This window comes from Panthera pardus, unplaced genomic scaffold (assembly GCF_024362965.1).
Source record: "Panthera pardus isolate Hobbes unplaced genomic scaffold, ASM2436296v1 HiC_scaffold_22, whole genome shotgun sequence".
In the NCBI taxonomy this organism is placed as follows: domain Eukaryota; kingdom Metazoa; phylum Chordata; class Mammalia; order Carnivora; family Felidae; genus Panthera; species Panthera pardus.
The window spans coordinates 54,059,719-54,071,765 of NW_026526788.1; the positions used below are offsets into that span (position 1 = coordinate 54,059,719).

The window sequence follows — 12,047 nt, forward strand, 5'->3', positions numbered from 1 at the left end:
CCCTTCCCTGCACGGCAGCCAGTGCAGGTGACCAGCTGATGCGTCTTTCTACTTCCGTTTTGACCTTCCCTCAATCTTTGAGCTTCACTGATGTGACTGACTCTGCTTCCAGCTGGGGACCTGAGCACCCCGAGTGCCCCCTGCCCCCCACCGGGAGGCTGACTGGGAAAGGGAGAGAAAGAGGAGAGGGAGAGGTAACCTGGGGAGGATTACCCCTATAATTACCCAGACGCCTGTTTTCTTTTTAAGAGGGAACGTGAACGAATTACACAGTGGGTGGGAGGGTGGGTGGGCAATGAGGGAGTAAATGTCATTGGCACAACTCACTTGCACTTAGAGGAGTGGCTTCAGCCCTAAAGACAAAGTGGTTAGATTTGCTGAGAAAGACTGCTGAGAGCCGCTGCTGGGAGGTGGCCTGGCGGGCTGGGTAGCACAGAGCTCTGTCACCCACAGGTTACAACCTGCTTGCGCACAGACCCATAGACCTATCCATCTGCATCGGTAAACTGTCCGTCCTTCTGATGTTTGCTCTTTGGCCCCGTTGGGCGCACTGTCCCTCTTCCCTAGAGGATGGCAGCTTCTGAAAAAGCAACTAAGGCTGAGAAATAGGATGGGATCTGAAACTGGATATTGAAAAAAGGACTGGAGAGTATACTGATGGCAAATAAGCCCATGAAAAGATGTCTGACATCTTTACCCATGAGGAAAGTACAAATTAAAAGCAGAATGAGGTATTACTACACACCTATGAGAATGGCTAAAATAAAAAATAGTGACAATACCTAAAGTTAGAGAGGATATGGAGAAACTTGATTATTCAGACATCGTGAGTAGGAATGTAAAATGGTACACTGTACAAAAAACAGTTTAGCAGTTTCTATAAAATTAAACATGTAACTAATTACCTTACGATCCAGCAACTGCACTCCTGGGCATTTCTCCCAAAGAGCTAAAAATTTATGGTTGCCCAAAAACCTGTTCACAAATGTTTATAGTAGCTTTGGGGGCGCCTGGGTGGCTTAGTCAGTTGAACGTCTGACTTTGGCTCAGGTCATGATCTCGCGGTTTGTGAGTTTGAGCCCCACGCTGGGATCTGTACTGACAGCTCAGGACCTAGGCCCTGCTTCAGATTCTGGGTCTCCCTCTCTCTCTGCCCCTCCCCTGCTCACACTCTGTCTCTCTCTCTCAAAAATAAATAAAAATTTATTTATAAATTTTTATAATTTATATTTATAGCAGCTTTATTTATAACAGCAGAAAAACAGACACAACCCAGATGTTCTTCACTGGGTGAATGCTTAAACTGTGGTCCATCTGTACCACGGAATAAAAACAAATTAGGATACAGCGATCAGACAGAAGATCAATAAGGAGACAGGTTTTGAATCACACTGCAGACGGACTGTGACGGACTATAAAACACTCCATCCAACAACAGCAGAATACTCATTCTGCTCAAGTGCACGTGGAATATTCTCCAAGACAGAACTTGTGTTAGGCCACAAAGCATGAGAAAAAATTTAAAGTCTTAAATTTAGGAAGATTGAAATCATCAAGTATCTTTTCTGACCATGATGGAATGAAACAAGAAATCAAGAGCAGAAGGAAAACCGGAAAATTTACAAATATGTGGAAATTAAACAATACACTCCTGAATAACCAATGGGACAAAGAAGAAATCACAAGGGAAATTAGAAAATATTGAGACAAATGAAAATGAAAAACATGAGGCGCTTGGGTGGTTCAGTCGGTTAAGAGTCAGACTTCAGCTCAGGTCATAATCTCACAAATTTGTGAGTTCGAGCCTGCATCATGCTCTCTGCTGTCAGCACAGAGCCTGCTTTGGATCCTCTGTCCCCCTTTCTTTCTGCCCCAATCCGCTTACTCTCTTTCAAAATGGATAAACTTTTTTAAAAATCAGCAAAAAATATAAATAAATAAATAATAAAAGTACATCTTAAAAAAAGAAAATGAAAAAATAACATACCAAAACTTATGGGATGTGGCAAGCTGAGAAGGGACTTTATAGCTATAAATACCTAATTAAAAAAAGAAGAGCGATCTCAAGTAAGCAAACTTTATATCTCAAGGGAGAAGAAAAGAACTAAAGCCAAAGTTAGCAGAAGGAAGGAAATAATAAAGAGCAGAGCACAAATAAACAAAATAGTGGAGAGAAAAACAATGGAAAACCATCAACAAAACTAAGAGTTTGTATTTTTTTGTTTTGTTTTGTTTTAAGATCAACAAAATTGGGGCACCTGGGTGGCTCAGTCAGTTAAGCATCCAACTTCGGCTCAGGTCACAATCTCACAGTTTGTGAGTGCTGACAGCTCAGAGCCTGGAGCCTGCTTCAGATTCTGTCTCCTTCTCCCTCTGCCCCTCCCCCACTTGCACTCTGTCTCTTTCAAAAATAAATAAACTTTAAAAAAAAAAATTAGGGGTGCCTTGGTGGCTCAGTAGGCTGAGTGTCCAACTTCAGCTCATGTCATGATGTCATGGTTTGTGGGTTTGAGCCCAGCATTGGGCTCTGTGCTGACAGCTTAGAGCCTGGAGCCTGCTTCAGATTCTGTCTGTCTCTCTCTGCCCCTCTCCCGCTCACACTCTGTCTCTCAAAAATAAACATTAAAAAATAAATTTAAAAAAATAAACATCAACAAAACTGACAAACTCTTAGCTAGACTAAGAAAAAGAGGGAAGACCAAAATAACAAAAAAATCAGAAATGAAAGAAGAGGCATTACAATGAATATGACAGAAATAAAAAGGATCTTAAGAGATCTTTATGAACAATATGCACAAACTGGATAAGCTAGAAGAAACAGATAACTCCTAGAAACATACAACCTAACAAGATGGAGTCATGAAAGGAAAAAACCTGGACAGACCTATAATAAAATAACAAGGTTGACTCAGTAATCAAAAATCTCTCAACAACAAAAAACTCAGGACTAGATGGCTTCATTGGAGAAATCTACCAAACAGTTAAAGAAGAATTGACACCAATTCCAAATAACTCAAGAGGAGGGAACACTTCCAAACTCATTCTATGAGGCCAGCATTACCCTGAAACCAAAACCAGACAAAGGTACCACAGAAAAATAAAACTACAGACCATTATTCTCAATGAGCATTGATGCAAAATCCTCAGTAAATGGAATTCAACAGCACATTAAAATGACTATACACCATGACTAAGTTGGATTTATTTCTAGAATGCAAAGATGACTCAACATACAAAAATCAATCAATGTAGGGACACCTAGATGGCTCAGTTGATTAAGCGTCTGACTCTTGGTTTCGGCTCAGGTCATGATCTCCTGATTTGTGAGTTTGGGCTCTGCGCTGACAGTGAGGAGCCTGCTTGGGATTCTCTCTCTGTGCCCCGACCCCTCTTGCACTCTCTCTCTCTCTCAAAATAAGTAAATAAACTTAAAAGAAAAAAAAGTCTTGTTAAAAAAAATCAATCTAATACACTTCATTAATGGAACAGAAGACAGAAACCACAAGAGCATCTCAATAGTTAAAAAAAAAATTGATAAAACTCAACATATTTTCATGATAAAAACACTAAGCAAATCAGAAATAGAAAGAAATTACTTCAACATAATAAAAGCCATGTATGCCAAGACCACACCTAACATCATACTTAACTGGTAAAAAATTGAAAGTTTTTCCTCTAAGATCAGGAATAAGACAAGGATATCTACTCTTCTTTTTTAAATTTTTTAAAATGTTTATTTATTTTTGAGAGAAAAAGAGAGAGCACAAATAGGGGAGGAACAGAGAGAGAGGGAGACACAGAATCCAAAGCAGGCACTAAGCTCTGAGCTGTCAGCACAGAGCCCGGACATGGGGCTTGAACCCATGAACTGTGAGATCATGACCTGAGCTGGTTGGTTGCTCAACAAACTGAGGCACCCAAGACGCCCCAATATCTACTCTTACCACTTCTATTCAACATAGTACTAGAAGTCTTAGCCTAAGCAATTAGGCAAGAAAAGGAATAAAAATTATTCAAATTGGAAAGGAAGAGTAAACTTACCTGTTTATAAATGATCTTATATGTAGAAAATCTTAAAGATTTTCCACAATAAAAAAATTTTTATTTCCACAAATAAAAACACTGAAACATTGTTAGAATGAAGGAATTCAGCAAAGCTGCAGGACACAAAATCAACACACAAAAATCAACTGTGTTTCTATACACTGACAATAAACAATCCACAAAGAAAATTAAAAAACAATCCCATTTACAATAGCATCAAAAGAATAAAATCTTTGAGAATAAAATTAACCAAAGAGATGAAGACTTGTACACTGAAAACTATAAAACACTGATGAAAAAAATCAAAGAGGACACAAATAAATGGAAAGATACCCATGTTTATGGACTGGAAGGATTAATAATGTTAAAACATCCAGGGGCACCCAGCTGGCTTAGTCAGTAGAGCATGTGACTCTTAATCTTGGGGTTGTAAATTTGAGCCCCACATTGGGTGTAGAGATTACTTTTAAAAATTTTTAAATGTCCACGTTACTGAAAGCAATCTACAGATTCAGTGCGAGCCCTATCAAAAATTCGACAGTTTTTTTTTTTTTTTTTTTTTTTTTTGTGGAAATAGAAAAAAGCATCCTAAAATTCATATGAAATCTTAACGGGACCCCAAACAGCCAACACAATCTTGAGAAAGTAAAGCAAAACCAGAGGTATCACATTTCCTGATGTCAAAACATAATATAAAAGCTACAGCAACCAAAACAGTGTGGTACTTGCATAAAGACAGACATACAGATCAATGGAAGAAAATACAGAGCCCAGAAAAAAACCCTGGCAAATAGGGTAAAAATGATCTTTGATAAGGATGCCAAGAATACACAATGCAGAAAGGATTGTCTCTTCAATAAATGGTTTGAGAAAACTGGGTATCTGTATATAAAAGAATGAAAATGGACCTTTATCTCACCATAAATAAATCAGCTAAAAAATTGACTAAAGACTTAATGAAAGGCTTAAAATCATAAAAATCCTAGAAGAATACATAGAGGTAAAGCTTTCTGACATTAGTCTTGGAAATGATTTCTTGAATTAACACCAAAGGCACGGGCAACAAAATCAAAATTAGACAAGTGGGAGTATTTAAACTTTTTAAGAACAAACTTCTAAACAGCAAAAGAAACAATTAACAGAGTGAAGAGGCAATCTGTGGAATGGGAAAAATATTTGCAAACCATATATTTGATAAGGGGTTAATATCCAGAGTATGTAAAGGATTCCTACAACTCCATGACAAAAAACCCAAATAACCTGATTTTTAAAATGAGCAAAGGGTGTGAATACACATTTCTCCAAGAAGATACATACTGGCCAGCAACAATATGAAAAGTTATAGAATAGCTGCTACCAAAACACACACACACACAAAAACAAAAAAACAACCATCCAAAACGAAACCAAAAACCAAGACCCAAAAGAACCACAAATGTTGGTAAGGATGGAGAAACTGGAACCCTGTGCACTGTTGGTGACAATGCAAAATAGCACAGTGCTATGGAAAACACTATGGAGGTTCCTCAAAAAAGAAAAAAGAAAATTACCATATGACCCAGAAATCCTGTTTTTGGGTATCTAGCCAAAAGAATTAAAATCAGGATCTCAAAACGATATTTGCACGCTCACGGTCATTGCAACATTATTCACAATAGCTGAGGGGTGGAAGCAACGTAAATGCCCATTGACAGATGAGTGGATAATCAAAGTGTGGTACAGACAGACGGTGGAAGATTATTGAGCCTTAAAAAAAAAAAAGCAACTGTCACATGCTGCAACATGGATGAATCTTGATGACATTATGCTGAGTGACACAAACCAGTCACAATACAACAGACAGCTGCGTACTTCTACTTATATGAGGTACCTAAAATACTCACTCTTAGAAACAGCGCAGGAAGGGAAGAGCAGGGTTGTTCAATGGATACAGAATTTGTTTTGCAAGAAAAAGTTCTAGAGATCTGTTGCACAAAGACGTGCGTATAGTTACCAGTCCTGTACACTTAAAAAATGGTTAAGATGGTAGATTTTATTTCATTTTTTTTAAGATTTATTTTTAAGTAATCTCTATACCCAACATGGGCTTGAACTCACAACCCTGAGATCAAGACTGAGCCAGCCAGGTGCCCGTAAGATGGTATATTTTAAGTATTTTTACTACAATGAAAAAAAAAATCCTTAGAACAGGAAAAAAAAAAGTTACTATTGGTACAACCTGAATAAATCAATCTCCAGTGAACGATGCTAAGTTAAAAAAAAAACAAAAGCCAATTCCAAAAAGTCACATCTTATAGGATTCCATCAATATAACGTTCTTGAAATAATAGATAGCAGATAGCAGATTAGGGGGTTACCAGAGGTTAAGGAGGGTGGGAGGAGTTGTGTGTAGCCATAAGAGGTGACATGAGAGATCCCTGTGGTGATGGAAATCCTCTCTCTTGCCCGTATCGATGCCAACATTTCAGTTTTGATACTGTACTATATAGTTTTCAAGGTGGTACCACTGAAGGGGACGGGGTAAAGGGTATAGAGGACCTCTATTATTTCCTATAACTGCATGTGAATCTACAATTAAGATAAACAGTTTAATTACGTTTCCCCACATGATGGAAGTTAAGCGTTAATTGGAAATTTATGTAAGTGGGGGTGAAGGATGCAGGTTGACTCAGAAAAACTCTTCATGTCTGAGATGCCTCAACTTGGTTACCCCACTGTTCACCAAAAAATGCAGTACTGAGAAACCCTACATAATCATTTTTGGAAAAGGAGCCTAGCCAGAATGCTCCCTACGTTTTAGTCTTCAAAGGCCTGGATGTTGGACCTGTAATAAGAAACCAGAGGAGTAATTATGGGCACCAGGAGAGGACTCCAGACTCCCGAGCCAATTTTCTGTGGGCCACGGGCAAGTTTAGCTAGGTGGCAAACAGCCACCTTCATGATAGAGATTTTCTTCCCATCCAGCTGTGAACGCGTCAGGATTAATACCATCCCTCCGATATCATCTTAATAGAGAACAATGCATCCCTTTATTCCCCCTGCACCTGCTTAGATACAGGCCTCGTGAGTATATGGGGAGATCTCCTGAGAACACAAGTTGGAAGAGTTAGTATGCTTGGACTACTGTGTTGGTGAAGGGAGCCCAACCAATCATTCCATGAAGAGGCCACCACTCCATCAGGAAGGTGATGAATGGTGCTGGTTGGCAGGACTGAAGCCACAATGCTGGAAAGAAAGAAGTCTACCATAAGTCACAGCAAAATCTTCTCCATAATGTTTATCTGCATGCTTCTGCTCTTCTGGAGGCCCCAGTACTCAGAAGTGATGGGTATGGAGTCCTCATGGGCAGTGAAATCAGGAATAACTGGCATTCACTGAGCACCTGCCAGAGGCCAGGTGCTGTTCTGGGTGCTATTTGCACACCTCAGTGCATTCTCCGAATAGCCTGCTGGTGAGGTAGGTCATTTAGGTGTATTACACACACCTGAGAGATGGGGGGGCTGAGTCTCAGAGAGGTTACATGGTCTGCCTAAGAAGCCCAGTTGGAATTCAAGGGCCCTCTATCTACGAAGCCTGTACCTTTGGGAAAGTATTAAGCGGCATCACATCTACAAGGAAATACAGGCTCTGAATCACCAGAAAATGGCTATAGCCCCTAAAATCAGTTGAAAGAGGTCGGAAGGCAGGTGAAAGCTTTCGTTTGAACACAGCAACATTTCCTCCACCCACCTGGTACACAGAAGGCACTCAATAAATGAGTGTTAGGCTGAACTGACCTAAAGGCTCTCCCAGTCAGCTGTGTGCGCGCTGGGAGCACAGGCGGCGGATGGTGCCCTCTTGCCCTCCATCCTAGTTTAGTTTGGAAGCAGCAAAGCGGTCTGTATCGTCACGTGGGGACGCGGCCCTAGGACGCCCTGTGAGACACGGAGCCACACACACACTAGGCTGCTTTGAAGTGCATGGGACAAAGAAACTCAGAGTGAGCCCCAGGGAATCAGTGATGACCTCAGACACAAAGTATGAAGAGAGCCAATTGTGGAACCTCTGAATTTTACAGACTAAACAGTGGGGGTGAGTGAGTGCCTGGGACTTCTGCTGACTGAGCAAGCAAGTTACCCCGCGGCTGCTGGGTATGCAGGACAATCCTTCTCTGAGAATGCACAAGTGGCTGCTCTAGAAGCAGGCTAGTAAGCAGAGCCCCACGACGGGCAGCATGGCCCTTTCGGTCACTGTCTTTGCCACAGGCTGCTGGTATTCCCACTGTTTCTGGATTCATCTTCAAAGAGTTTGAGATGAGGCAGAAGCTCGGCCCCCTATGCGGAGAAAATCTCGAAGGAGATTCTTGGTACAAGACTCAGAGCCTGCTGCAGCCAGGGGACGGGGGCTGGAGGAAAGGCTTGCAAGTGTCCAGACAGTTTCAGACTTAATTGTTTCAGATTGGAGGCGGAGAGCAGGCAGGGAGCATGAAAGGAGAAAGAAGACATTAATGAAGGAATAACCGCCAAGGCCATACTAAAAATACTTCCCAGGCACATATTTCTCCCAATGCATAGCAGCTCTTTCAATTAAGGATGTGTCATTTCCTGGGTTATTAAATCCAGATCGCAGAACATTCCACTCTAGGACAGTAAAAGAGGGTCACGTTCTCAGCCTCCACCAGCACCAAAGCAGCAAAGAACAGGGATCATGGCCCTTGGTTTTCCTGTCACTCGGCTCCCAATGGAGCTGCATGAAAGCAAGGTTCCCTTCAGGGTGTGTCTGTGGAAAGCTCGGGGGGCCCGGCACGGCGCTCTTTCTCAGATACCTCCAAATTCCCCTGTAGTCACTTTGAAGGACATCATCACCTCAAGCAACTGGCTTGAAGGCACTGCAGGAATCAGAATTTGGGGGAAGAAGACACTAGTAGCCACTTTGCCTCAGTTACTACAATAAACGTCAATAACCTTGAACATCTTGTAAAGCCAAAGGCATCTGGCAAAAAGTCTCCCCTACTAGACACTAAGAAACTTAAAAGGAAATCGCAGAGCCTTTTGGCGCTGGGCACAGGGACTTGCATGCAGTGGCTACCCAGTAATGTCCATCTCCCTTTGCAGGGAGAGGGGGGCTATATGCACGGTAGGACCAAGGAGCCCTTGAGAGGGATCCCCATGACAGCCCTTTCCGAACAGTTAAGTAGTCTGGAAACTCTCATGCCTTAACTCTCACCTAACCTGCCTCTGAAGCAACGGGTCTGCAATTTACTCACTCTAAGAGCCGAGCAGACTCTTGTTAAAGGTAAATTGGGAAGAAACTGAACAGCAAAATGGGCTTTAGGGCTAATGTAAGAACTGAGGATTCTAAGTGGGAAAGATCCTCAGAGATTGGACAAGGTTTGGATCACATGGTATTTTCCAACAAATGTAACTGTCACCAACATTTATAAATCAGGGGGTTTCAGGGGCACCTGGGTGGCTCTGTTGGTTAAGTGTCCGACTTCAGCTCGGGTCATGATCTCACAACTCTGTGAGTTCAAGCCCCACGTCAGGCTCTGCGCTGACAGCTCAGAGTTTGGAGCCTGCTTCGGATTCTGTGTCTCCCTCTCTCCCTCTGCCTCTCCCCTGCTCATACTCTGTCTCTCTCTCTCTCTCAAAAATAGAAACATTAAAAAAAAATTGGTGGGGGGGCACATGGGTGGCTCAGTCGGTGAAGTGGCCGACTTTGGCTCAGGTCATAATCTCATAGTCTGTGAGTTCGAGCCCCGCGTCGGGCTCTGTGCTGACAGCTCACAGCCTGGACCCCACTTCAGATTCTGTGTCTCCCTCTCTCTCTCTCTCTTTCTCTGACCCTCCCCCACTCACACTCTGTGTTTCACTCTCTCTCAAAACGAAATAAACATTAAAAAATTTGTTTTTAATAAAAAACAATTTTTTTTAAATCAGGGGGTTTCAGATAAAAAGAGGCTTTCTGAGAGCTTCTGTTTCAGTGAAATTAATTAGCAGGAATTAATTAATGAGCAGAGCTGCTGGAACCACTCTGGGCTGCTGCACATCCAGCTGCTTACAGGCCACTCTGCTCCCTTTGTCTGCACTCTGAGCTCTGCCCTCAGGTCCTTATCTTCCCTGCCACATTTGGGCATGGGAGGTGGCAACTTGGGACCTAGTCTGTCCCCTTTTAACCCACAGAGAGAGAACTGGTCCCACCTCCTATTCTCCATCCTCAAACCCAGTTCCTTTGCTGTGGGTTGCAGTATCCCCAGTGTTTCCAGATTCATCTTCAAAGAGTCCAGGATGGAGCGGACACTGGGCCTCCTATGCTGGGAAGACAGAGGATACTCTGGATAAAAACTGAGATTGGTGACAGGAGGGGACAGGCCTCCCCAGCCCTGAGAAAGCTGTTTCCTTAGAACTCTCTACCCTGTCCACCTGCAGCCCTCCTCTCCCCTGTGTCTGCCCCAGATCAGAACCGGTTCCAACAGACACACATTTATATCCTCACAAACTTCTATTATTTCCAGTGGGCCACTGTAGGGAAAAAAGCAGACGCTGGTTCCCAAACATTTCATCATGAAGTACTCATCCTTTGTTCAGATCAGATGGTGAACACAAGCAGAAACCCCAAACTATAAATACTAAAGAATATCTCAGGGGGCACCTGGGTGGCTCATTCAGTGGAGCGTCTGACTCTTGATTGCGGCTCAGGTCATGATCTCATGGTTCGTGAGTTCGAGCTCTGCGTCGGGCTCTGTGCTGCCAGTGCAGAGCCTGCTTGGGATATTCTTTCTCTCTCTCTCTCTCTCTCTCTCTCTCTCTCTCTCTCTCTCTCTCTCAAAACAAACAAAAATATCTCAGGAATCAGTAGGACTGTCAAAGAGGGAATATGTTCACTGAGAAGATGATGATGACCAGAGAAATCAGGGAAATAACAATGTCAGTCTTGGTGAATAATTGATTAGTTTGTGCCAGATATGGCACCAGACACGCTTTACATGTTACTTCTTATGTTCACAACAACCCTATACGGCAGGTGGTATTTGCCCCTTTTTCAGAGATAACGGAAAATGAATGCAGAAAGAACAGTGCTAAAGTAGACAGTTTTCTCTCTGGGTTGGTGGCTCAACCTCTTCCCACCCGTCTGGATGAACCTGGTCCTGCCATGCGCAGCCTTTTCCAGGACTGGCCTGTGGGGGGATCCAAGGGCCTACTTACGCTCTGCCATTTGTCTCTTGCCCGCTGGCTGCTGTCTTGGACTCCAAGGCGTTGTTGAAGTTGGAGATGTTTTCAGAGGAATAGAGGCCAGCTGGATTGTTGTACTGGTTTGTGATGACCCTGGGGGCAGAGCTGGTGGCCGGTGAGGCGGTAAAGGGCACGGCACTCCGGTTGTGGGCACTCCCTATGTGTGGGACCTCCTGTAGGCAGAGATCAGAGGAGATCAGTGCACACCCCCGAGAGACACTGCAGGCTGAGTGCCAGAAAGAAAGGTGTTCTGTTGAGCTGTGGTAGCCCTGGTTCAACACCAAACTTCAACTGAGGGGCTCTGACGTGCCCACCAGACACGCAGGCAACGGACCCACTGACCGACCGACGACCGACCGACCGACTGGGGTAAATCTCCAGCTGGGCATGTGGGTTTCACATGCCAGCTCCACCTTGTTCTCCCTGGAGGCCCAGTCAAAGCCTAATCTGCTGCTAGGCACCCCCTGGGCATAACACCTCTAGATGCCTTGGGCTGTCATGATCCAAGCTTGGGCTGAAACTCCCTTTCAGAGTACATTCCAAAGGGATTACGGTACAAGGAGGAGAACAGGCAGGCTCTTGGTGCCTGGGTCAGTGCAGAGCAGGAGATGATAAAAGGTAGAGACAAACTTCCTAGAACTGAGGGGATTAGACAAGCAAGATAAGAAGCCCACGGGGCCACCGGGCAAAGCAGCTGCTGAGGAGGCAGAGGTGGTTCAGGGCTCCAGCAGGAAGGGGTAAAGGGAGTTCAGGATCTGCAGTTTCTCTAGAAGGACAAGGCTGCCCAGATGG

At 43.4% G+C, this 12,047-nt stretch overlaps 1 protein-coding gene across 1 annotated transcript in view; it reads right to left on the reverse strand.

Annotated features, from left to right (window-relative positions):
- The window catches only part of PDLIM1 (PDZ and LIM domain 1), a 48,706-nt gene that overhangs the window by 13,997 nt on the left and 22,662 nt on the right, over positions 1–12,047 (reverse strand). Inside the window, exon 4 of the mRNA XM_019445146.2 lies at positions 11,229–11,428. Coding sequence (XP_019300691.2) covers positions 11,229–11,428 — 200 coding nt within the window. The remainder of the gene's footprint in view (positions 1–11,228; positions 11,429–12,047) is intronic.